This window comes from Panthera tigris, chromosome D3, assembly GCF_018350195.1.
Source record: "Panthera tigris isolate Pti1 chromosome D3, P.tigris_Pti1_mat1.1, whole genome shotgun sequence".
In the NCBI taxonomy this organism is placed as follows: Eukaryota; Metazoa; Chordata; class Mammalia; order Carnivora; family Felidae; genus Panthera; species Panthera tigris.
This window is the reverse complement of record NC_056671.1, coordinates 74,985,928-75,013,362: the sequence shown is the minus strand read 5'-3', so window position 1 is coordinate 75,013,362 and position 27,435 is coordinate 74,985,928. Positions and strand designations below refer to the sequence as shown.

Sequence of the window (27,435 nt, the reverse complement as noted above, 5' to 3'; positions counted from 1 at the left end):
GGAAACTGTGGTGTTAAGACTTTGCTATTTCTGCCCTGTGAAGGACTCCTTCAATGGGTGATATTTGCCCTGGAACGCTCTCAGAGGTTGATATAGTCTTCCTCAGATTCAGCCTAAACTCAGTAATAAAAAATGACATGGGAAAAATAGAATAAGGTCAGATAAGGAGAGGCCTCAAAGGCCCTTATGGGCTCTTGGGGCTTTATTCCAAAGGAAATGAAAAGGTACTGAAGGTTTTTGATGGATACGTAGAGTGGTGTTTTTCCTAACAACATTACATTTGTGTTTATTGCTGGAAAACAAATTTCCAAGGAAATTAGTGGCTTCAAACAATGCACATTTATTGTCTCACAGTTTCCATGGGAAAGGTGTTCAGGCACAGCTTAACTGGGTCTTCTGCTTGTGATCACACGAGGCTACAGTTGAGAGGTCAGCCACACTGCAATCTCATCTGGAAGCCCCGCTTGGGAAGAATTTAAATCTGATTCATGTCCTTGTGGATAAATGACTAAGGACACTCAGGTCCTACAGGCCACCTACAGCTCCTTGCCACCTGAGCCTTACCAAAGGCCTTGCACTGCATGGCAGCTCACTTCTTCAAAGTCAGCAAAAAGGATCTCTCTTGTGTGTGTGCAAGAAAGTTGGAGTTACATAGCTATAGATATGGATAGATATAGATAAATCTGTAGATAGTAACCCAATGAAGGGAGTGACAGACCTTCACTGTTGCCATAGTCTCCTGATTAGAAGCAAGTCACAGATTTCACGTGTGCTCAGGGAGAGAGGATTGTACAGAGTGTGGCTCACTGGGCAGTTACTGTACGATGTGTTGGCCACAAAAATCAGCTGGCAGCAATGCATCATGGACACTGAGTGGGAAAGACAGACAGCTGCAAAGACAAATAAAAAGTTGTCATCACTGTTGTTTTAACCAAAAATGTACAGTTGTTACCAGAAATGAACCGTAAATGGAAACCATGGGGTAAGGGTCAAAAATTTCCACATGCCATGTTTTAAAGGTATGGGCTTTAAAAACAAAAACAAAAACTTAAGTATAACTCTGTCTTCAGAGCTTAGTAGCAATTACCCTATAACACACCAATACTTCCTGAACTTCCTAAGTTCCAAGTTAGTTCTTCAAAAGGCAAGGAAATTTGTTCCTCCACTTTATAAATTTTTGCCCAATGGTCTAACAGTGGCTTCATTATTGTTGTCATTTCCAGGTTGTTTCGTGTGTGCTATCATTTTTTCTCCTCTAGATTATAAATCTGTGGTTTGGTGTTCCCCGTAGGGCCTAATACTTTGCTAATTCTGTCCTTTCCTTAGTGGACCCATTTGCCTACAAGTCATGTCATGGTTGGGGGCTTCATGTTACTACTGGGGGTCCTCCCACTTTATCATGTTGCAGCAGAATAATTTAGTAAGTGTTCTTTTTTTAAAAAAGTTTTATTTATTTATTTTTGAGGGAGTGCAGGAAGGGCAGAGAGAGGGAGACAGAGAATCTAAAGGAGGCTCTGCACTGTCAGCACAGAGCCCCATGCAGGCCTCTAACTCACGAACCATGAGATCATGACCTGATCTGAAGTCATATGCTTAACTGACTGAGCCACCCGGGTGCCCCAAGTAAGTGAGGAAGTGTTCTTTGCATGGTTTTGCGTGATCCTCTTTTACAGCTCCCCTTTGCACTTTCTTACATGACACAAAAGTCAATTGGTGAGACTTCTCTTTTTCTCCTATCTCATGACTTCTAAATCAATTGCTTCTAAGTAACAGGATGTCTTTTTCTAGAAATATCTCCATTTGCTCCATACTTACACCTTCTAGGAAGGAGTGAAGGTGTTAAGGTTGGGGGTGCTTGAATCAATTTCTTCTAAGTAACAGGATGTCTTTTTCTAGAAATATCTCCATTTGCTCCATACTTACACCTTCTAGGAAGGAGTGAAGGTGTTAAGGTTGGGGGTGCTTGAGCTCCTCACAAAGAAGGGCTTGGGGACCCCTCACGAGCCCAGCAGGATCAGCAAGGGGAAATCAGGATAGTAAAGAAGGAGGTGATGACTGACTTGTAGCTTTGTCACGTCCTGCAGCAACAAGGGCTGTAGTCTGTTCTACTAACTTCTCTCTTCTTTTCCCTGTCAGGATGAAAGGACCACAAGAGCCCTGGAAGAGTTGTTCCCCAAACCTGTGGGAAAAAGAGGATCCATGGCAGACACCAAGATGCACTGTTCAGATTCTCCTTCTGGGAAAATCCACTTCCCAGCTGCATGGAGAAGGTTTGCTTCCTGCTCCTGCTGTTAGCTTCTTCAAGGTCTCCTCAGCTTTTCAGTGGGGGTACCTATTCTGGGGGCCGCGTTGGCAAATGTCTGAGCACGGCAAAGTTAGCCAAGAGCACACTCTTCCCGGGTGGGGACTCCCCAGTCAATGATTAGCAGGAAAGTGGACCCTCCTTCTCATCTCACTCTACCATCGTCTCCCTCTTCCTCTACTTTGACTACTGCTACTTCTCTTTGACTACTGCTGCTGCTGTTGAAATTTTCTGTCCATTTGAATTGTTTCAAATAAAAATTCACAAAAAAAGAAATAAAGTTGTAATAAACAAGAGTTAAGAGGGGCGCCTGGGTGGCTCAGTCGGTTGAGCGCCGACTTCGGCTCAGGTCACGATCTCGCGGTCCATGAGTTCAAGCCCCGCATCGGGCCCCTGTGCTGACAGCTCAGAGCCCGGAGCCTGTTTCAGATCCTGTGTCTCCCTCTCTCTGACCCTCCCCCATTCATGCTCTGTCTCTCTCTGTCTCAAAAATAAATAAACATTAAAAAAAAAAAAAGAGTTAAGAGACAGATATCAACTAACGCAATGTATGTACCTTTTCTTGATATTGATTCAAATGAGCCATAAATTAAGAGAAAATGGGGAATTTTAACATTGAGTGGATATTTGATGATATTAAGGAAGCACTGTTAACATTTAAGTGTGATAATGGTATTTTGGTTATGATTTTTATTTTTTTTTTAAAAAATGTTTATTTTTGAGAGAGAGAGAGAGAGAGAGCACACATGAGAGCGAGGGAGGGGCAGAAAGAGAGGGAGACAGAGGATCCAAAGCGGGCTCTGCACTGACAGCAGACAGCATGATGCGGGGCTTGAACTCACAAACTGTGAGACCATGACCTGAGGTGAAATCGGATGCTTAACCTACTGAGACACCTAGATGCCCGGCTTGTGATTTTTTAAAGGAATCCTTATCTTCTAGAGAGGTAGGCTAACATAATACAGATGAAATTATATGATACCTGGCATTTGCTCCACCATAATCTGGGTGGAGGGGGCAGTGGCTATGAGCACTTGAACCTAATTTCTATTTTCATAAAATAGTAATTTCTTTTGCGTGTCTTAAATATCTTAAATATAATTTGCCATGGTGGAAAGCGTCATTTATTCAACATCCAGTGGCACTGGGCACTGTGCTGAGCTGGCCATGCAGATAGCACAAAGACTGGGTTCTGTGGTCAGATTGCTCACAGTCTGGCAGGGAGACAGCTTACATCCACCATGAGTGCCATGCAATGTGAGAAGTGCTATGCTTTGGTACTTTCTACCAGTTGGATCTGATCCTCCTACCTTCTTCTGATTCTAGTATGCTGAATTTTGGTGGGAAATATTAGGTAAATAGCCACTTCCTTACGTTTTATTTTCATTGACTGTCTTCAGTGCGTGGCCCTCGGAGGTACTGAGAGTATGCACATATTGCCACTCAAGCATGGACTGATTGATGAGGATGTGTATGTTTGGTGTATGTGTTTGCTCAAGGGCATAACTGAGAAAGGCCTTTGAATACAGCAAAAGTCTTTATTGGGGGACATTTCTTCCTGACTTGTACATTCTAGCCAGACAATATCTACTATACTACCACAAGCCAAAAAAAGAAATCTCTTTATGAGTGACTAAGTGAACACATAGCTATGTGTAGCCATGTGTAGTTTTGTAGTTTCAAAGAGTTAATGCTAACCTCCAACTCACTATTTAAAACAATTAAAATATGGATTTTTATTCAGAGGCTTAAGTGATAGAAATATTTGTCTGTCTGGCCTTCTTAATAGCAACTCTGTGCAGTTTAATGACTTCTGAACCTCAGATATAAATTTCAGAATAAAAAAACTATTTTGCATTTCTGGGAAATACCCATAACTGACTCTCAGAATGGCTAGCAACTTTCTTCAGTATGTTCCAGGAGGAGATTTATGACAGTGATAGGTCACTTTGTGACTTCCTAGAAAACTCACTTCTGCAAACACTGCCTAGTGTCCAAAACTAAGGAATATAGTGTTGGTGGGACAAACGTCTGGGGACTTAACAGCATTACTGAAAGAAGCATTTGATATCCAAGGGGAAATCATACTCCTTTGACTGAAAGACACTGCGCCACCTAGGGACAGCCATGGGAAATGGTATTCAATTTTCAGATTCAATAGGCTGCAAACTAGAGTTTGGAAATGATGAAGAAGAACGTCCTTTCTATTTAACATTTATATTACATACATTACATATTTTTCCCTCAAGACTTTAGGAATAAAACAAAACTTACCTAAAATCATTTTTTAAATAAATTTCCCAGTTGATTAAAGAATTAAGCTGATATAAAATATTACAAGTTTTCTGTTTTTTCAGGAATTAGTTACCAATAAACTATTACGCAGATGTTATTTTTATGCAGAATTTTTGGGTTGTAACTTTGATAAGTTAATGGGGGAATTTCATATGGTTTATGGAATTCAATAAATCTGTATCCTTGGGCTTTTGCAAATACAAATTCAGTTATTTAAAGAGGTATATTATATCTCAGAGGAATTTACGAGGACTTCTTTTGTAGAATACAAGTTATTTCTTCATTATATTCTTGCTATTGCTTTTCAAAAAAAATCAGAAAGTGGCATTTCCCCACCTTTTTACAAGAGGACTACATTTAAAGAACAACTGACATCAGAGATCGTATGGTTATTGCATAGTGCCTTGCCAACAAACACTCAAATACACATGAAACTGGAAAACTGTGTCTTTCTTTTCTATCATGAGAATACTTTTAAGTGATTAGGATCAAATTGGCTCAAAAAGGTGGATGGTGGATCAAATAAATCTAGAAGTTAAACTATAAAACTCTTAATAAAAACATAAGGGAAAGTCTTTATGGAAGGGAGAAGGGAAGAAGTAAAAACCCAGGGAGAAATGTCACACTGGTGCACCTAGGCAGATGGGTCCAGAGGCAGCTTCAAACAAAGGTCCCAATCCCTGAGGTAGTCACATGAAACAGAAAGGGCTAGACTTCAAGAGGGTATGTAGAAAGAGACAGGGCTCCTAGACGTCTACACTCCAAAGCCCCACTCCCACTCTAAACCCAGATATGTGGTACAATTTCTAAATCAGGCAGAGGAGGAGATGAGGTTGTTTTTGTTCTAGTTGGACACAGCAGGAGGGTGAGGATTCAGAGTCAAAATGAACTTGAGTTATATAACACAAAAGAACATTTCTTTTACTCCTGCATTTTGTGGACTAAGTCACACTCATACGCATTTTGCTTCCTAGCCATTCATTTATTCGATCAATACTTATTTTGTATCTACCACGTGAAAAGGGCTATGGGAGAGAGAAAGTCATGGATGACATACCTCCATCATATCTATTAAAAAATTGTTTTAATGCTTATTTATTTTTGAGAGAGAGAGAGAGAGAGAGAGAGAGAGAGAGAGAGACTGTGATTGGAGGAGGCACAGATAGAGAGGGAGACACAGAATCCAAAGCAGGCTCCAAGCTCTGAGCTGTCAGCACAGAGCCTGAGGTGGGGCTCAAACTCACAAACTGAAATCATGGCCTGAAGCCAAAGTTGGACGCTTAACCGACTGAGTCACCCAGGCGCCCCCTATCACATCTATTTTTAAATTTAGCAAAGTGAGCCCATGGCAGCTACAAGTCATGATAGAAAGCCTTCCTCCAGTGATAGACTGAGACTGATAAAAAATGGGTGAGTCTAAAGCAAACTATATTCTTGATGAGTTGAGAGAAAAGCTGGGTGTCATTTCTGTGAATGAAGATGTTTATGCATTTCCTTCTTAGGTTTATCTAGGTCTGAGTATTAGAACATATCCCTTTATAAAGCATCCTCTGCTCATTCCAGCTGGATATGTTCTCTTCCTTTTCTCAACCACTATGGTATGTTATCTACAGTTCTACTATAGCACTTACCACATTTTACCTTGTTTATTTTTAGTTTTTGTAGAAGTGCCTTATCTCCCTTTTGATGTCCCTGGAAGAAAGGTGTTTCAAAGCATTATCACAGTACCTTGTGCATACCAAATGCATAGTAAATGGTACACGACAGGTAGCATCAAATAATGTTTCTCAAAATATGGACTCCTTGCCTCAGTTACCCTGGATGCCTGTTGAAATTCAGATTCCTGGGCCACGCACCAGCACTACTGAGTCAGAATCTCTGGGTGTGAAACTGGAAACTCACATTTTAATGGGCTCGCTACCATTTGAGAACCATGGATTTCCAGATGTAACAATTACAGCAAGATCTGAGATGGCAAATAATAGGTTTCATCCTGACTCTGGTAGTGGGTGCTACTGAATGGAATTCTGAGGCTGAGGCTGGATAGACCCCGGGAAACGGTGTCATCTAATAGTGATGCCCACCAAGTAAGGGATGGGGTGGGAGGAGCTTACATGCAGCATATTTGGCGTTTCTGAATATGCTAACCTCAGGAATGGAGAAAGCATATCATCCTTTTAAGAATAATCACAATTTGGGGCGCCTGGGTGGCTCAGTCGGTTAAGCGGCCGACTTCAGCTCAGGTCATGACCTCGCCGTCCATGAGTTCAGGCCCCGTGTCAGGCTCTGTGCTGACAGCTCAGAGCCTGGAACTTGCTTTGGATTCTGCGTCTTCCTCTCTCTCTGCCCCTCCCCCACTCACGCTCTGTCTCTGAAAAATGAATAAACCTTAAAAAATTTTTTTAAAAAGAATAATCACAAGTTGGGGCACCTGTCGGGGTACCCAACAGTCAGTTGTGTCCAACTCTTGATTTTGGCTCAGGTCATGATCTCACAGTGCATGAGTTCGAGCCCCACGTAGGGTTCTGTGCTAACATCAGAGCCTGCTTAGGATTGTCTCTCCCTCTCTGCCCCTCCCCCACTCATGTTCTTTTCCTTTTTCTCTCAAATGAATGAACTTTTAGAAAAAAGAATAATCACAAGTCATCCTTGCAGAGGTTTAATGGTAATAAGTTTTTTCTAAAATTTTCACGGACATTCCAGAAAATGGGGTTTTCAGGGTAGTACATACAAATTTAGAAAAAGGAAACATTTTGGGGGGAAATTTCTTCTACCAAGAGCTTTTTTTTTCTCAATGATATTAACCATTACCTAAATTTCACAGGAGACCAGTTAACTGTGAATATTATTCTTTAGGGCAGGGCAGAAACTTTGGCCTTTTTTGTAGCATTGTTGTGTAGCACTTTTTTTTTCTCCCAGCTGTGCTTTCTTTCTTATTGTGTATACTGTTTATAATTATTGAAGGGATTTAGAAAATACAGAGAAAAAAATCACTCAGTAGAGCATCATCTTGCAATAACATCTGATGAAAGTTTCTATGTACACATATAGTCTGTTTCTATATAATGTTGGGTGTAATGTTTGAGGGCTAAGCAGCCTCACAACTGTATAAATGAATGAGTTACACACTTCTCTGAATGTTAGCCTTGTCATCAGTAGAACAGAGACAATTGTGTTCCTGGATTCAATTTCCACCCAAACCCATGACTCTCAAGTCTACAACTTTAGCCCACTTGTTTTCCTTTAGTTCCAGACGCAAGCTTCCTACCATCTACTATGCCCCTTACCTAGATGTCATACAGGCATCTTAACCCAGTACAAAAAGCCACAAGATTGAAATATTTGCGCTATCCTAGACTACTTCCTCTGTCATCTCACTAAATTGGTCCAATTGGTCACGAAATCCTATGATTTTTGTCTGCTAATTGTTCCTCAAATATATCAAGTCTTCTTCATTTCCACTTAGGGTGCTCCCACAACTCACTTCCTGGGTTACCATAGTAACCTCCTAAATTGTCTCACTGCCTTCCATCCTCCTCACTGCTACCTCGGGATTTTTTCTAAAGACACTTTTTTTGGGTAATAATAATAATAAAAAAAATTGCCCTCCAGTGATTACTTCATTGCATTCATGTTAAAATACAAATTCCTTAGCTAGGCATGATCAGACCTCCACTTTGCTCTTCAGTTTCATCATCCAGCTAAATTCAAAAGCAAATCATTTGTCACCTACTCTGACATTTAAAAGAACACGCTGATGTTAGCCTACCTTAACTTAAATGCTGATTTGATTTTCTATGAGGCGTGTGAACTAGGGGAAATTAGTCTACCCATAAAATAATAGAACCTACTTCACAGGTTGTTGGGAGGATTAAATGAGCTAAAATACACAAAGAGCACGTATCTTGTTTAGCGAGTAATTTGTCAGCTATTAGCTATTGTTATCAGCCCCCCTAAAACACAAATCTGCACTGCTGGTTCTTCTGCCGGTAATACACCGTCACCTCTCACCACCTGGCTATCTTCCATCAAGATTCAGTTCAGGGACCACAACTTCTAGCAAGTTTACCCCGTCCCATCCTCTTGTCCCATTTGTCCCAACGTTTCCTTTGCAAACTTGTTATTGTTAACTATTGCTGGTGTCTATCACAAGACTGTGTTTCTAGAAGGATGGATGGTGCTTTCATTTTTTTAGGCGCAGCTTAAAGACAGGTGCATGACAGTTTGTGGATGACTGCACAGAGAGCACCCTTGTGTCACGAGAGCCGTAAATCAATGTACCTAAAGCCTATTTTGTCTAGTGTGGCGTTTTGCCCGGAATATGAGACAAAGTATTTCCTCAAGCACTTCTGGGGAAGGGAGGCTTAAAACCTTAGCCACTGAACCTACTTTTCTTACCCCGAGAAACTCGGCAGAAGCCTGGTTCTCGGAACCGCGGAGGGATGACGCGAACTTAAAACGCACTGCACAGCTCAGCTTGTGACTGCTGCTCCTCCGCGCCTGCGCGGCTCCTGACAGCCTGGGTCTGGCTCCTCAGCCGAGGGTGGGGCCAGGGGTCGCGTTTTGGGATTGGGCGCTGGGAGCCAAAACGGACGGCGCGGAAATGACGCCTACGTGCGCAAGCGCCGGCGGCCCTGCCGCGCGGTGGCTGCTGGGCGCCGCACGCCTTTCCTTCCCTCGCCTCTCCCCTCCCCCCTTCCCGTCCCCACCCCCCCACCCCGGCCGCTCTGCTCCCTGGCGTGACTCGGCACTGAGAGTCCCGGGGAAGACGCCGCGGTCGCCACCTCCTGTGATCAGGCCTCGGCCTTCCTGAGCCTCCCGCTCTTCCTCTCCCGGGTCGCCTTCTTCAGTTTTGAAGCCGGTGGCGTCGCGGCCGCCCTGCCGGGCTGAGAATGGTGGGAGTGAAGCCGGTCGGGAGCGACCCGGATTTCCAGCCGGAGCTGAGCGGCGCGGGCTCCAGACTCGCCGTGGTCAAGTTCACCATGCGAGGGTGAGGCCGGGCGCGAGCCCTGTGGGCCCCGCGTGTGCGTGCCTGCTTTCCCTTCACTTTTTTTCCGGGTCCCGACTCCTTGCCGTCTCCTGCTCCGGAATGTCCCGCGCTGGCCGCAGCCCCAGGCCGCTGCCCAGTTAGGCCTCAGCTCCCCTGTTTGTGCGCAAGGGAGTCTCTGCAGGGCACGGAGGCCTGGCCATCCGCGAATTCCAGCCCGGGAGATCTACACCCGTTCCTTCTGAATCCTCGGACGAGGCCACTTGGGGTGGCCCACCTCTGTTCCTTCTAGTCTGTGGGAGTCTTCCTGCAGCCTCTCCTGCTTTTGCCTGTTCCATTCCTTCCGGGGAGCCAGCTGTCACTTGCACCTTAGAAAACCTAAAATCTTAATTTTCCGAACACTTTGGCTTTCTTCACTTATTGCATTTCTGTAAAACCTTTAGAAACTTCAGTTGGGGCTATCCAGCTAATCCACGTAGTGCTCATTTAATGCGTTTTAATGTTGAGTCAGGTGCTTTTTACTTTTCTTAATGGCCTTGTTACTCGTTTGGTTAGTAACTTTGTAACTTAGCCTCCCTTATGTATGCGGCTGCATCTGACCACAGAAGTTACAGTGGGTATATATGCAATACAGGTATCCAGACATCTGGGTTTGGCCATATAGACTCCATTTTTGTCTTGATGGTTTAACAGGACAGAGATGTCGACTTTGGTAAATCTCAACATGATTTATTGGTCGCAGAGCTGGTGGATTTTCCATTTTGAGTGTGCAGTGTACCTGTGTGAGAGTGACATGTTGGAAGTAGGCCTTTAGAGCCAAGATTTCAGCCAGGGTGTGTATTTACTGACCTCCCTTTGTGTATGTGAGTGCCTTCTAAGAATTAGTGGTCTCCATTTGACTTACCTTGACCCCCTAGCCTCCGAGTTATTTACATTTACCCTAAGCTGGAGAAATTTACTTGCAGGTATTACTGTTTATGGAACCCATTGAATTGTCCAGGTAACTATATAAACATAAGGCAATATTTTGAGGGTAAAAAGTGATTCGTGGTTATTGAACATGATTCAGTAAATGTTGAGTATATAAGAGGTGGCATTAGGATTAGATAGCTTTAGGGCTTGGGTGGATGCAGATAGAGATGAAAACAATTAAAGACTTATTCCTGGATCAATCTGTCTCATACAGAATTGAAAAGGCACAGTATATTGGATTTTATAGGGTGGCCGAGAGTACCAATTTGACATGTAGACTTTCATGTTTATTAAATTGGAGAAGATAAAGATTTTGTTATAAAGACATGTGTAAAAGGAATGTCAAAATTCTATAAATATATCTTCTCAGCTTTAGCAATTTTGCAATGTCTGTATTCTTTTTTTTTTTTTAATGTTTATTTTTGAGAGAGAGCGCGCATGAGTGGGGGAGGCACAGAGAGAGAGAGAGAGGGAGATACAGAGTCCGAAGCAGACTCCAGGCTCTGAGCTGTCAGCACAGAGCCCGACACGGGGCTCGAACTCACTAACCGAAACGTGAGATCATGACCTGAGCCGAAGTTGGGTGCTCAACTGACTGAGCCACCGAGGCGCCCCTGCAATGTCTATATTCTTAATATGGGGAATACATACTACATACTAAGTACATTTACTAAGTGCCTAGGCCAGAGTTGGAAAAGGGAAGAGATGATTTTAACAATGAATCTCATTTTTAGTTCACTTTCCTAATTCTAGTCTGTAGGAATGTATAGACTTTTGTCCCTCAATGAAATAGTCTCTTTTCCCCTTACCATAGCAGAAGAGATGACAGACAGTGATAAATAATTTATTAGTTGAAGTGAGAAAAGTGGGGAAACATTGCTATTAAGGAAACACTTCTGTTAGTAATGAGGTTTCATATAACCATAAACAACTGCAGACATCGATTGGCAAAGCTCTGTGTTAATTTTTAAAAAGGTATTTTGATGCAATGAGAATTTAATTTTTTATGGTAAAAACTGAGAACAAAAGTTTGAATTTAGAAAGCTTTTAAGTTCTAAAGTATATTTAGGTAATTTATAAATCTGTTAAGATTGTATTTGCCTTAAAGTTCTGTAATATTTTGGCTGTTAATGTGTTCCTCCACAAACTGTATGTGATTGTGACCTCAGACTTTCATAACTCAGCATCGGTATTAGACCCTCAAAATAACTGTATCCAATAGATCATGTAGGAAACCTCTTAGATCAAAGTTAATGTCCCATGTTAGGCCAAGAACATAGTTTTCTCTATCACCTATTTCTTTATTTCTTTTCCAACCCTACTTTTAAGCCTTATTCCGTTTTCTTCACTTCCATGTTATATCTAACATTAATTTTACTAAAATGTTACATAGATTGTCACTGTTTTGCTTAAAAATCTTCAGTGGCTCTCCAGTATTTCAGTGTTTTTAATTGCAATAAAATATATGTAACATAAAATTGACCATTTTAGCCATTTTTAAATGTACAGTTCAGTGGCATTAAGTACATTCACAATGTTGTACCACCATCACCACTATTTCCTAGAATCTTTTCATTATCTCAGATAGAAACATTAACCAATAACTTTACCCATGAAGCAGTAACTCCCAATACCCCCAGTCCCTCACCCTGGTAACATCTGTCTGTTTCTATGAATTTGCCTGTTTTTGCTGTCTCACGTAAGTGGAGTCATATAACATTTATCCTTTGGTTTCCGGCTTATTTCCCTTAGCATAATGTTTTTAGGGTTCATCCATGTTGTAGCATGTATCAGAATTTCCTTTTTAAAGTTAAAAATTTCATCGTATGCATATACTATATATTGTTTATTCATCTGTTGATGGACACTTGGATTGTTTCCACTTTTTGGTTATTGTGAGTAATACCGCTTATCGACATTGGTGTGCAAGGATATCTTTGAGTCCCTGCTTTCAAGTCTTTTGGGTATATACCTGGGAGTGGAATTCAGTTGCACCAAATAGCCATCCTAAATGGGTGTGAAGTGGTCTGGTGGTTTTGGTTTGTAATTCCTTAATGGCTAATGATGTTGAGCATTTTTTCATGTGCTTATTGGTCATTTATTTTCTTTAGAGAAATGCTGATTCCAGCCCTTTACTGATTTTGAATTAGACTGTTTGGGTTTTTGTTCTTGAATTATAGTTCTTTCTTTCTTTCTTTTTTTTTTTTGGTAAGATTTTATTTTTAAGTAATTTTTACACCCATCGTAGGACTTGAACTCACAACACTGACCTCAAAAGTTGCACACTCTACCAACTGAGCCAGCCAGATGCCCCTATAGGAGTTCTTTATATACTTGTGGTATCAATTCCTTATCTGATAAATGGTTTATAAATATTTTCTCCCATTGGTTGCCTTTCACTTTCTTGATAGTGTCCTTTGATGCACAAAAGATTTTACATCTTAATGGAGTCCAGTTTATATATATTTTCTATTGTTGCTTGTGCTTTTGATGTCCTATCCCACAGATCATTGTCAAATCCAGTGTCATGAAGATTTGCCCCTATGTTTTCATCCAGGAATTTTGTAATTTTAGTTTTTAAATTCTTTTACCCATTTTGAGTTAATTTTTGTATATGGTGTAAAACTCCACTTTCATTCTTTTATATGTCGCTATCCAGTTTTCCCAGCACCATTTGTTGAAAAAACTGTTTTTTCCCCAGTGAATAGTCTTGGCACCCTTCTCCAGTGTTGTTGTTGTTGTTGTTGTTGTTTTTAAATAATTAAAATAGCCAACATTTACATATTATTTCTTTTGTAAGAGACTTATTTAAGAATTTATATTGACTTATTCGGTCCTCAAAATAATCTTTGAAATTATCCCCATTTTACACATGAGGATGTTGAGTCACAGGTTGAATAATTTAAGGTCCCATTGCTGAATGCACTGTAGGAAGTATAAAGTGTTGTCCTTGTTTTTCCCAGCCTAAATAGAAAGGAAATGCAGGTTCATCCCTGTATTGCACACAACCTGACCTTTTTTTTTTTTTTTAATATTGCCTTGAATTATTTAGCCACAGCACTGCTTGCAAACTAATCTTATGACCTAGGACATTTCAATTCATTCTGTGATATTCTTTCCCCACCTGTAACATGGGGATGTTAACACGTAACCTAACAGCATTGTTTAGAGTATAAAATTATATATATGAATTATATACTGTGGTGATGTGTTTTTGTAACTGTTATTTCCGTACTGTTACTCTTTAAATATACATTTAATGGTTATAAACAGTGCCAGTTTTGTTATCACTAGTGGGTAAGCCCCAACGCTAAAAGAATATGCATTTTCTTTCCCATAAAACTCAGTGTGAATGATTTTTATTTTAAATTGAAGTATACTTGGCATACAATATTATATTAGTTTCAGGTGTACAGCATAATGATTTGATGGTTATACGCTTTACAGAATGCTCACCACGGTGAATATAGTCACCATCTTCCACCATACAAAGTTACCACAGTGTTATCCGTATGCCGTACTTTATATCGCCATGACTTTTTTATAACTGGAAGTTTGTACTTCTTGATCTGTTTACCTATCCCCTCCCCACCACCACCGTTTGTTTTCAGTATTTATGAGTCTTTCTGTTTTTTTTGTTTGTGTGTTTGTTTCTTTCCAACTTTTTATTTAAACTCAAGTTAACATACAGTGTAGTGTTGGTTTCAGGAGGATTTAGTGATTCATCAGTTACGTATAACAGTCAGTACTCATCACAGCAAGTGCCCTCCTTAATGTCCATCACCCAATTAGCCCATCTCCCCACATACCTCCACTCCAGCCTCCCTGTTTATTCTCTATAGTGAAGAGTCTGTTATGGTTTGCCTCACTCTCTGTTTTTATCTTATTCTACTTTTCCTTCCCTTCCACTATGTTCATCTGTTTTGTTTCTTCCGCATATTTGTCTTTCACTGACTGACTTAACTTTGCTTAACGTAGTACACTCTAGTTCCATCCAGGTCGTTACAAATGACAAACTTTTACTATTTTTGATGGCTGTGTAATGTTCCATTTTGTGTGTGTTTATGTGTGTACAACACACCTTTTTTATCCATCAGTTGATGGACATTTGGGCTCTTTCCACAATTTGGCTACTGGTGATAGTGCTGCTGTAAACATTGGGGTGCATGTGCCCCTTTAAATCAGTATTTTTGTAATCCTTTGGATAAATACCAAGTAGTGCAACTGCTGTGTTGTGTGTGTGTTTTTTAGATTCCACATGTAAGTGAAATTATATGGAGTATGAATGATTTTTATCTTGAATTCATGAATGTATCACTTTTACAGATGTGTTTACCGTCTGTTCAGTTTTGTTAAAGCAAGTCCTACTTTGTTGTTGGTTAGGTGTTACTATTACCATCCAAGAATAGTGTTAGTGTAGGTTAGAATGTTGAATTCTAATGGTTATGGTAGCTTGTCCAACTAATACATTATAGATATAGATAACATTAATTATATGGTTCAAAATTGCTATAGACTGAATTACAAAGATAGCAGGCCCAGCAGTCCATAGGGACCAGGCAAATAACGAGAGATAACTAGGACATGGTGAGGTCTCAAAGAACATACAGAGAATTTTTCTTAAAAGCAAACTTTTTAATTCAAGTATAACATGCATGCAAAATGTACACAAATCATTTGTGTATACTTTGATAAATTTTCAGAGTGGTTACACTTGTAACTAACATGTAGATCAAGAATGCCAGCGCGGTGGACCACCCCGCCCCATGCCTGCTTTCTTCTTGTTCTTGAATTCCTTTTTTTTTTCTCTTGAGAGAGAGAGGGAGAGAGAGGGAGACCGAGGATCCAAAGCAGGCTTTGTGCTGAGTGGAGAACCCGATGCTTGGCTTGAACTCACGAGCTGTGAGATCATGACCTGAGTCAAAGTCAGCCGCTTAGCCAACCAAGCCCCCCAGGCTCCCCTCCTTGTTCTTGAGTTCTAACACTGTAAGTTAGTTTTGCCTGGATTTGGACTTTATAAAATGGTATGTGTCTGGATTTTTTTAAAAAGAGCATATTCATTTTAATCTTGGCAGTTAGTTGAGAAATAACAGAAAGCAGTGTTTAAGCCGCTGTTTTGGGGTATTTGGAACAGCAGTTAAGAGTTGGGATTTGTAACCAAATTCTAGCGCTGTACTGCATTGTTCTTGACTTTGAAATGAGAAATGTAGGGTTTAAATGAGTTTAAGGGTTTTGTAAATTGTATAACATATAGTAAATGCTCAATGAATGCTAGCCATTTTGTGTTATTAATAGGACCAGTTATGATTATGTCTGCCCTAATTAAAATATAATTAATCTAGACATTACCTACTTTAAGGTTGTGCCCTACAGAAAAAATAGACTTTTAAAATATCTCTACAGAAAGCACATACATTTCCTTACCATTATGTCAGCAATGTGTTTACACATGTTATTGCTCAAGGTAGAGCACTGACTAGCAAACAGGGAAGGACAGCAAGTTCATGAAGTTGAATTTGTTTATATAATGACTGTAAACAAAAATCATACTTAGAACCTAGCTTGGTGCTTTCAAAGAAAGCTGATCTTGGATTGGTTACGAGTTAACCGTTCTGTTGTGGCCCTGTCATTTACTAGAGTGTCTGATCTTGGGCAAGTGATTTAACTTTTCTGGTCTTCATTTCTCACTTACCAAATAATTGTGTTAAGTTAGGTCAGTTTTAAAGTTTGAGTTTTCTGGGTTTGGTTCTTTATTGCAAAAAGCTGGAGAGTTGTCTGCTTTGTTTTTTCTCAAAAAGCATAAGTCAGAATCCTTACATATCCATTTTACATGTTTAACAGATAAGCTTCCTGTCAAAGAGAAGTAGCAAAAGAACGCTTTTTTTTTTTTTTTTTTTTAATGTGTGGACTAGATGATCTCTGGTCTCTTTTACAAGTTCAGAGGCTCTGTGGTTATATACTATTTAAGGGCTGTGAAACAAGGCTGCACAGGAGGAAAAAAGGAAGATCCTGAAATTCAGGCATACGTGGGGCATAATATTTTGGATATGACAAAGGTCCTGGAAAATCTAGTCCCTTCCCATTTTATACGGGGAAATCAGGTGACTTGTTCTGAGCTCAGCTAATAATAGGAATTTATACTCTTAAGTGCTGATATTAAGCAGGCAAACATCTTACTTAAAATAACTGATCAATTCATTTGGATGATTTTATTGTGAAAGTATGCCACTGTATTTATTTGTGCTTCTGTGTTCTGTGACTTATTTTCATTTTTGACTAAAGTTACAACCTGTGATGGCTAACTAAAATTAAACAGGGGATCTAGATAAGGTTAAATTTTGAAAGGGAACACTTAATCTTAGTACAGTCATTTTAGCCAGAAGTGTTTTTTGTTTTTGTTTTTGTTTCTGTTTTTTTAACACCGACCGGTTAACCCCTACATGACTGGTGAATAGCGTGATGATGTCAGTACAATGAGCAAGTCCTGTTGGTTCGCATTCTGTTTTTCCTAGGTAGTGAAGAGCAGAAATAGAACTAGAATCTTTAGCAGGAAAGAGAAAAGCCCTCAGCCATGCAGGCAAGCTCCCTTGCAAGTTTATTTTAATGACGTTAAAGTTAATAAAACACTCGCACTTGCACCCAGCACTTGTTCCCCGAGGGTTCATTCTCAGGGCTACGCTTCCTCTGTGCAGCCTCACTGCTTCAGAGCTTCACTTCCACCTGGATCGTCATGGCACTTACAGTCCATCCGTTTTATTCATTTTAAATATTCTCTGAGGTATCCTCTAGGTCTGAGCCACCTGCCTGGCTGTCCAAGTATTTCCTCAGAACGTTACCGTTTTTTTTTTCTTGGGGATATGTTTACAAAGTTGCATGGGTTTACATGGCTTGCCTCGATCTTATTTTTTCCATAAGTTGTCTTATTTTGAATGCATGCGTGTAAAGAAGGGAGATTTCTTTTAAGAATGAATATATTGTGGTATAGCATAAATCACTGTGCTTCATTTGGGAAACCTGTTTAAATGCAATTAATGTTAAATTCTGTAGTCTCAAGTTATTTAATATTTTAAGATCAAAGTACCTGTTCATCCTAAAAAAACAAAAATGGACAAGTATGAATAATTTAAAAAAGTTTCCTCTAAATTTTCTCTCTTCCTTTTCCAGTCCCACTTTGCATAAGTAATTAACTGGTTATTGTGTGATGCACCTAATGTGTGTATACACTTTTTTTTTCACGTGGTAATAGAGAATTTTATCATGAGACTTAGTTTTATTTTAAACAATATAAATTTACAAGTTATCCTTATCGTCTGGTATGAATGTGTCATAACATTTGAAACTATTTTTGTTGATTGCCACTTAGATTATTTCTAATTTTTTACTATTAATAACATTGCATTGAATTTTGTATACATATTGTGAAACTGAGTTAAGTCTTAAGGTAGGATTGATGTATAGAAGTAAGATTGGTGAATCTTGGGTTGTGTTCATTTAAAATTGACAGAGTGATTAATGGCTCTTCAAAAAGGATTTAACAATTTGTACTCCCATCCATAATGTTTAAGACTTATTGATAACTAGAAGTATTTTGCTAAACCAAACATAGGCTTAGTGACTATAAATGTTTGTTTCTTTATAATTTGGTCTCCGGGCCTATTTGAGGATTGTTAGATACAAAAACCTACTTTCAGAAGCACCAAGTTTAATATTTAAGGACTTAATTCGTTATTAGCTTTTTGGTGTGAGGTTTATAGATGGCACAGGATGAAAATACTGATTAAAATGTTAACAATGGAGAGACAATCACAGCTTGGGCATGAACATTTGTGCTTCAGAATTTGCTTTTCCTTGTGTTCTTATCTGCTATTGCTATGATTTTTCTCTGAACTTCTATTGAGATGTAAGAGTGTGTAATTATAAATGTGTAGCCTGTTGAATTTTCACAAACTGAACACACACGCTCATGTAATCAGGTTCCAGACAAATAGAATAATATAACTAGCCTTTTGCAATCTCTTGCATATCCCCATCCTGTCATTAACTCTCAAGGTAACGTATGTCCTGACTTGTAGTACCATTGACTTGTTTTGCCTGTATTTGAACCATACATAAATGGAATCATATAATGTATTGCTTTTCTCAGTTTTATTTGTGAGGTTAACCCATGTTTTGCATGAAGTTTTACGCCAGTCATTTTCGTTGTTGTATAGTATTCCACTGTATGAGCAACTGCAGTTAATATACTCATTCTGTGTTGATAGGACTTTGAATAGTCTCCACTTTTGGTTATTAGAAGTGTTACTACTATCAGTATTTTTTCAAATGCCCTAAAGCAAACATATGTAGACACTTCTGTTGGTTATATAACTCGGAAATGCTGACAGGTAGGCACAAATCTTGGTTTAGTAGATACTGCCAGTTTCTTTTCTTTTCCCCTGAAGAGGTGATACCATTTTGCATGGTCACTAACAGTTCAGTTGATCCACATTCTTGACTATAGTTTATTCTTTTTTGTTTTAGCTATTTTGATGGAAGTAGTTTTAATTTTCCTTTCCCTGGTTTCCCTGGTGACTACTGAAGTGAGGTATCTTTTCATGTTTACTGACTGTTATGAAGATAACCTCATTTGTCAAGTACCAGTTTAAGAGTTTACCCGTTTTTCTTTTGAGTGTCAGTCTTGTTCTTATTGATTTGTAGGAATTCTTTACATATTAGCAGTCTAAATCCTTTGATATATTTCACAGATATTTTTTACCACTCTGTGGGGACTTGGTATCTTAATGAAGAAAAGGTCTTAATATTTTCTAATTTATCAAGTATATTACAATATATCAATTATTTCCTTTTTTCTTCGGTGCTTTTTGTGTTTTAAGAAATCTTTGCTTGTTCCTAAGATTTGAAAGTATCCTTTGTATTTTTTCCTAAAACCCTTACTGTTTTACCTCCCACACTTAGACCTGTAATCCATCTGGAATTGGGTTTTTGTATGGTGTGAGGTATAGGGGTAACGATTCATTTATTTTCTCATGTGACTATCTAGTTGACGCAGCACTGCTTATTGCAAAGACCATCCTTTCCCCACTGCACTGCTGTGTCACATATTTGATAAATCAGGTTGCTGCAGATAGGATGGGTTTGTTTCTGGACCTGTTCTTTTACACACGTCAGTTTTTTTTTTTTTTTTTTTTTTTTTAATCATTGTACCAGCACTGAACACTCTTAATTTATAAAGCTGTGTGATCATTCTTAATATTCAGTAATGTAATTTTCTCAGCTTTGAACCTCAAGATGGCTTGGGCTATCTTTGGTATTTCCCTATAAGTTTTAGAATTTAAACTTGTTAACTTCTGCAAGAAAACCTACTGGGATTTTACATTGACTTCAAAAAATCAAATTTAGGAGAATTGACATTTTGATGCTGTTGAGTTTTCCAGTTTATAAGCATAGCGTATTCCTCCTTTTATTTAGATCTTTAATTTCAGTGAGAACAAAGCTGGAAGACTTAACATTATTATATTTAAAACTTAATATAAATCTGTAGTCATTAGGACAATGTGATATTGATGCAAGTGTATCTAAATTAATCTAGTGGAAAAGATTAGAACAACTAAAGCCAGGATCATCAGAGTTTGTTTGATTTCATATTTTAATTAACAAGTTCTTTAGAGTATAAATTAATACAGTCTTTTGTGTGTTTTTACCAAGCATGTGTTTTACTTTCTCACAGGTGTGGACCATGTTTAAGGATTGCCCCAGCATTCAGTTCTATGAGTAATAAGTATCCACAGGCAGTTTTCTTGGAAGTAGATGTACATCAGTGTCAGGTAAGGGAAAGGAATCCTTTTTTTTTTTTTTTTTAATGTTTGTTTGTTTATTTATTTTGAGAAAGAAAGAGCCCAAGCAGGGGAGGGGGGGGGGGAGAGAGAGAGAGAGAGAGAGAGAGAGAGAGAATGAGAGAGAGAGAGAGAGAGAGAGAGAGAGAATGAGAGAGAGAGAGAGAGAGAGAGAATGAGAGAATGAGAGAATGAGAGAATGAGAGAATGAGAATCCCAAGCAGGCTCCTCTGTCAGCACAGAGCCTAATGGGGAGCTTAAACTTAAGAACTGTGGGATCGTGACCTGAGCTGAAATCAAGAGTTGGATGCTTAAATGACTGAGCCACCCAGGCACCCTGGAAAGGAGTCCTTTTTAACAGAAAAAATTACATTGGTTTGAAATTCAACATTGATGTCATCCTTCATTCGTTTATCTCTTTATGCACATAGTACTTACTCCTTTGAAGATAGGGAAATGTTATGTTGACATGAATTATTGCAAATGTTATTGTGGCTACATTAGTTAAAAATGGTAGTCCCATATTAATTGCTTCTGGGTTTGTTTATATTAATATCTTTCTGATGTAAAACTAATAAGTTGTTCAACTTAATAGGTCACCTGGCAGTTTTTTGTTTTACATTTTTTGTTTATCTTTTGCAAATCGACATTATCTTCTACTGAGGCATTGGTTGATTAGCAAGCCTTGGCAGAGAATTCTTGCTTATAGTTTGATTTGATTGATCATTGTGTAATCTTAGCCTCAAAGCTGCATACTCAGCAGAAACTTTAGAGTGTTGATTACTGTTGATTGAGACACAGTGTTGTAGGGATTCCGATTACTTAGTTGGAATGGCCATGTGACAGTTCGACTTTTGCGTATGTGAGAATATGGAGGAGGAGTTAAGGAAAAATGTTTTGAAGGTTGTTTCCAACACTAAAAATGTAGTTCTAACTAAAGAATAACTGTGTAGCTGCTCTTTTTGGTGAGGTTGTGTCTTTGATACATTTCTGAGTGAAAAAGTTTTTTAATGTTACCTAGTTTGTGGTTAGTATTTGAGGTTTGGTATAAACCCTGTGTTACTGCTTTGTACTTCTGTTGCCTACTGGTGGACTGTAGCACTGGGCCGTAGTAGTCTCCGTCTCTAATCTAGAAGTGTTCTCCTCTGGAGCTGTTTGTGCAGTATGATAGCCACCAGCTGCATGTGGTTATTGCACACTTGAAACGTGGCAAGTCCCAGTTGAGAAGTGCTATAGATGTACACATAGGATTTTGAAGGCTTAGTATGAAAAAAATGTAAAATACATCATTAACTTTTTATAGTGACCATGTTGAAAATGCAGATAGTGATTCACTAAAATATGCTATTAAAATTATTTCAGTTTTTCTGTTGTGGATATTGGAACCTTAAAATTACATATATAGCCTATATTTGTGTCTTATTTTGGACAACACTGTCTTAAAAGGTCAGTCATGTTTTTGTTTTTAATTTTGAGGTTTAGAGAAGACATCTCTATGTAAACTTTTTTTCTTTAAGCAACATAGTGGTACCTCTTCATAGTATTTGAATATGCAAGATGACATGTTTGCTTTACTATTTCCTTTGTACTTCTTATGAAAAGTTTAGACCATGGGTCCATCATTAATTAGCTGATACCCATTTGCTTGCTACTTAGTTTTATAATATTGTGGAGATGGAGCAGAATTTTAAAAGGTAGATGTTGCAGTGAGGGAGGCCAGAAGTCATTTCTATGAGTAGAGTTGGGTGAGGCTGGTACTTCATATTCATGGAGAGATGGGCTGCTGTTTTTCAGATCTGTACTTTTTCCTAGTAGCCCTGCTTTGTGTTGACTGATCAATACCCTCTTTGGTTTCGCCGCTTAAGAAATAGCATGTGCTTATGAGAGAGCTAGCTGGTGTTGTAAAGCATAATTTCTGTATTGGAAGCTATTCTGCTGGTTGGGTGAAGTCTTTAATACTAAAACTGATTTAAAATGGAGGTTCTTCATTGGGAATGTAAGGGTCATGTAGTTGTGCCCTCAGTAACAGGCCTGCTTTTTCTTAAATAACAGTTGGGCATGTGTTATTTTATGTGATTTTTGCTTATGCTTGTGATATTTAACTTCTATAGAGATGTAGAATGAATATTCTGAGTGGTTTAAAAATGATTACTTTTAATTCATTAACGTCATCTAACTTGCCAATTCTAGGGAACAGCTGCCACCAACAATATATCAGCAACACCTACATTTCTGTTTTTTCGAAACAAAGTGAGAATTGATCAATATCAAGGAGCAGATGCTGTTGGATTAGAAGAAAAAATCAAGCAGCACTTAGAAAATGACCCTGGAAGCAATGAGGACACAGATATTCCAAAAGGCTATGTAGGTAGACTTAAAAGTGAAATCATGATGTATCTTTTGTCACTGTTTGGTTAAAGTGAAGTTAACTGTTATCTTTTGCTGGTTAAGAATACTTTCAGATAAGAACTTTAAAAGTAACTTCATTAGCTGACTTGGGTTTTTGTCTCTGTTGTATATATTATCACCTTAAGCCCTCATCAAAAACAATTTTTCCTAAATTTGCTCTGCTAATCTTTTTTGCCACTTGTTTTTTTTTAATCTGTTTTCTGAATTGTCTTAATACCCGGTTTTAAACATTCACTCATTTTTAATGTATATTTATATACATACATTTAATTTCGATTTTATTATTGTACATAATGTATATGTTTTATTTATGTGTACTTTTAAAATTACATATTTATGTATTTCCCCCTCCCCAAAATGTGAAGAAATGTGCATTGGAAAAATTTTCCATTTTTCAACAGTTGTGTAAAATGACATGTAAATTTTAATGTGTGACCATTTTATGCTGAACTCCCTTTCCTAAAATTCCCTATAGTTTTCTCTGTCTTTTTACATGTATCCCCTCTTTTCTGGCACCTCTTTTTTCTGTTACAAAAATCTAGTTATTTTAGGATCATGTGTGATTTTACCATTAGGTATGTTTTTCTGAGTTTTAAGAATTATTACTCAAATAATAACTTGAAGACTTAGGAACACAAAAGTGTTTGAAAATTATACATAATAACATTTTATAATTCAGTATCTATCATTTGAGAGCTATTCAGGAAGGAACCAAAATTCAGAAATTCACTTTGTAGTAGCTGGCTTGTTAATGCAACTTGGTTAATCCTGCATACCAAAATATATATTTGTATGTATCTTTCCTAATTTTTCTTTTTTAAAGTTAATGGTATTGGCAGATCAAAAATGAACTTAAAAAAAAAATAATTGTTACCTCAAGTTAAAGCTAATATATGAAAGAATGTGTATCACGGACAACAAGTCCTTTCTGTAAGTCTCTTAAATTTATACTGAATAAGGAGACTCTATAGTTAGATAAATACAAGAGATTTTTTCTTTGAGTGTCGGGGTGGGGGTTGTATCTTCAAAAAGTGTCTTTAACGTGTGGTACTGGCATTAATTACTTGAAGTTAGGGAGGCGCAGTTAGTATCTGTTTAAAACAGAACTGTTATGTAATCATTTGAAATTGTGATACCCAGTTGGAAAGTATGAACATGTTGTGTAAGTCAGGGTTGTGACACCTTTTGGAAAATTTTGGAAATTAATTTGACCCGTAAACTGATTTGTTTACATCTTTGTATTTTTTTCCCCGTTATTTGTGAAGGGTTTTTGCATGAAAAAGTCTTAATGAGAGCGGAACAGTCCTGCTGCTTAGCTAGAGGGCTACTTATTTACACATCAGCTAAGCGTGATATCAGTGTTTTGGCCTCAGGTAGGAATTAAGCAGGAAAAACTTAAGTTTTAAGAAATTTAAAAAAATTCCGTTTTCATGCACATGTTATGAATGCACTGTGAGAAGCTATTAAAAACGTTTTCATTTTTTCCATCTGGTGTCAATCAAGACATTAAAAGTTTTGAACTATTATGTCTACAAAGTTATTATGTAAGATCGGTAATGTGTTTCTAAGAATGTCATCATTCTCACAGCACAAATAGCCACTTAACAGGAGGAAGAATCAGTGAATGAAAGCCTGTGTCTTAAGCAGATTTAAGTATAAGCATTGCAAAAACGTATTGCCAGTTTTTTTTAAGCTAAAAAAGGTTTTAATTGGATTTTTAAAATAATTTTTAAAAATTTATATCTCAGCATATAGTTGTGTTGCCAGTTTTTAAATAAAATTTTGGTTTTAAAGACTTTCAGTTATCTTTTCACACAAAGAGACTATATAGTTACTGATTTTATACATCCTAGTTTTGGAATTCCAAATTTGATTGAGGCCAGAGTATGAGAGATACATGTATCTCTTTTAGAGGAGTTTGAAATATTGCAATAGATGTAGGTTAAGAATGGTAATAGTTCTTATTCAGAAATAAGACAGTGTTTTTGTAAATATAATGACTTCTAGTTTATAAAATGTTTATGGAAGCATTGGGATATTTAAATTTAAATTAGGAAAATTTAAATCATTCTATCTTTTTTTCTTTCATATTCGTTAAGAATACCTAGTATTGCTTCATAGCCATAGGGCTATCAATAAGTCTTCCTCTCCACAAGTTTGAATTCTAGGCACTCTGGGATTGAACTTGGATTTGCATAATGTTCCGAATCTTGAGGCTTTTTAGTGTATTTCAGTATTCTGACCACTGAACTATAGATTTCAGTGTACAAATTTTGTCATCATTCAACAAAATGAAATGAAACCTTAAATGACCCTCATCTGTGTAGTAAGACAGATCTTTCTTTAACCAAAATTGGAAGCACGGAAAGGGTTTTCTAACTTTCTGTGTGTCTTGTGTTAGATTTTCTCCCCTGTAAAAAAACAAACAAACAAACAAACAAAAGAACATAAAAAATGTTCTACTATTGACGGAATAGTATAACAAACATATATACCATTCACCTATGTTCATCAGTTGTGAATATTTTGCTACTTTTGCTTTCTTGGCGGTGGCGGGCTGGGGGGTAGAGTGAGGAGAAGTAGAGAGAGAATCTCAAGTAGGCTCCACGCTGTCAGTGCAGGGCCCAATGTAGCGCTTGATCCCACGAACCGTGAGATCATGACCTGAGCTGAAATCAAGAGTCCCATGCTTAACCAACTGAGCTACTCAAGCGCCCCTAGTTTTGCTTTCTTGATAGGTGTTTATCTACTTTTATCTCTTGGCAGAGTCATTTAAAAAGTAAGGTATAGACATCATGATGGTTCATCTCTAAATATTTGAGCAGGTAGCTTCTAAGAAGAAGAACATTCTTTTACATAACCATGATACTATTAACACTCCTAAGAAATTTAGCAATGGTTTACAGTATCTCTAGTATTTACAGCCTACATTCACATTTTTAAAATTATCTCCAAAATACCCTTTATAACTGTTTTCCCCCACCTAGGATCAAGTCAAGGATCATACATTGCAGTTAAGTTGTTTTTCTTTGGTGTTCTAGAAACTTCTGTCTGCTCTTTTTTCCTTTCATGACTACCTTTTTTGAAAGTTTAAACCAGCACCAGTCTAATCTAGTAGCCACTAGATGCATGTGGCTATTAGGCATTTGTTATGTGACTAGTGCAACTGAAGGACTGAATTTTGAGTTTTATCTGCTTTTAATTAATTTAATTTTAAATTATCACATGTGGCTAATGGCTATCTTATTGTACACCGTAGGTTGAGACCATCTGTCTTATAAACTGTCCCACAATCTGGATTTGTCTGATTGTTTTCTCATTATTCTTTCCTCATTGGCAAGTTGATTACATAGGTAGTGATATTTATTTCCAGTTGCGTATTTCTGGAATGTGTCAATTTGCAGTTAAGTCAGATATAATGCCAATTTGTCCTAGACAGTGTTGTGTAGCAAAGCACTTTAATGCAATTGTTTGAGTGTGATAACTTGTTTTGTGTGCCCCATGATAAATATAAAAACAATTTCAGGTAAATCACCTATTTATTTTTCATCATTAAGATATTGCAAGCATGATTTCAGTGTTGTCTTCATGCCTGGGATCATAGTCCTAGATACAGTATTGAAGAGGCATCTTGGTAGGATGGAAGACATAAGTGTTTAAAGATTTTGTTAGAACTGTCCTTTCAAGGGAAATGTTCAACTTAAAGTTCAAAGTGATTCTGTAATAGTAGAACTTTGCTTTATAGTGCCAGCACACCAACCCCCACTGTTTTTAAATTGGCTATGGTATGATACCCTGAATAATATGTTCAACATCTAATGCAGTATAACATTTAATATAATTCAAAATAGCATTTTGGCTTTAAAAGCATTTAGGCCCCTCCATGAATAATTAAGGATCTATTCTAATAATTATTGATAATTATGTTGCTAATTATTTGACATGTAAAAAAGTTTTCTTTAGAATGATACATACATGTATTAGTATCCTCTGTATACAAAATATAATACTCTTTATGATAGAAAGGTGAATATGCAATTAACTGATAATCTAAAATACTTGGTAAACTTAAAATTAGTCCTTGTTTAGTAGATTAAATGGATGTTTTTCTAGAAAAATAGTTTATCAAAATCAACTCCACTAGAAGCAGAACTCCTAAATAGACCAGTCACCATAGAGGAAGTAGAGAAAATAGTTGAAGACCTGTACCATAAAGGGCAAGATGACTTCACAGGGAAGTTCTACCAGATCTTAAGATCAGATAGTCTAGTGTTATTCCAAACTACTTAAGACCATATAAAAAGAGAGAAAACTTTCTAAATTTCTTTTTGAAGTAAATATGACCTTGATCCCAGAATCTGACAAAATGTTCACCAAAACAAAACAAAAACAAAAAAACCACTGACCAGTTCCAATTAGGACCAATTGTAAAACTCTTAAAATATTAGTAAACAAAATCCAGCAATCTAAAGGAGAAAAGTTATAATCTCCTAATACGGAGAAAAGGCATTTGACAGAATTCAGTACCCATTTATTTTTAAAACCGTCCGTAAAATCTAAATGAGAGAGCATTAGAGGCACTCCTGCTAAAGTCAGAGACCATGCAAGGATGCCCACAGTCACTGCTCTGGCCGTGT

General features: G+C 37.8%; 1 protein-coding gene and 1 long non-coding RNA gene across 2 annotated transcripts in view; one reads left to right on the top strand and one right to left on the bottom strand.

The window, feature by feature from the left end:
- Positions 1–324: 324 nt before the first annotated feature.
- On the bottom strand, positions 325–9,181 carry LOC102952803. The gene is made up of 3 exons (XR_006209852.1): positions 8,996–9,181; positions 1,816–2,179; positions 325–890 (listed from the first exon to the last, which is right to left on the bottom strand). It is a non-coding gene; the product is annotated as an uncharacterized LOC102952803 (long non-coding RNA).
- A 127-nt stretch (positions 9,182–9,308) lies between these two features.
- The window catches only part of TXNL1 (thioredoxin like 1), a 33,177-nt gene continuing 15,050 nt past the window's right edge, over positions 9,309–27,435 (top strand). The window contains exons 1-3 of the mRNA XM_007080476.2: positions 9,309–9,587; positions 20,284–20,380; positions 22,580–22,753. Of these exons, the coding sequence (XP_007080538.1) occupies positions 9,490–9,587; positions 20,284–20,380; positions 22,580–22,753 (369 nt within the window). The 5' untranslated portion in view covers positions 9,309–9,489. The remainder of the gene's footprint in view (positions 9,588–20,283; positions 20,381–22,579; positions 22,754–27,435) is intronic.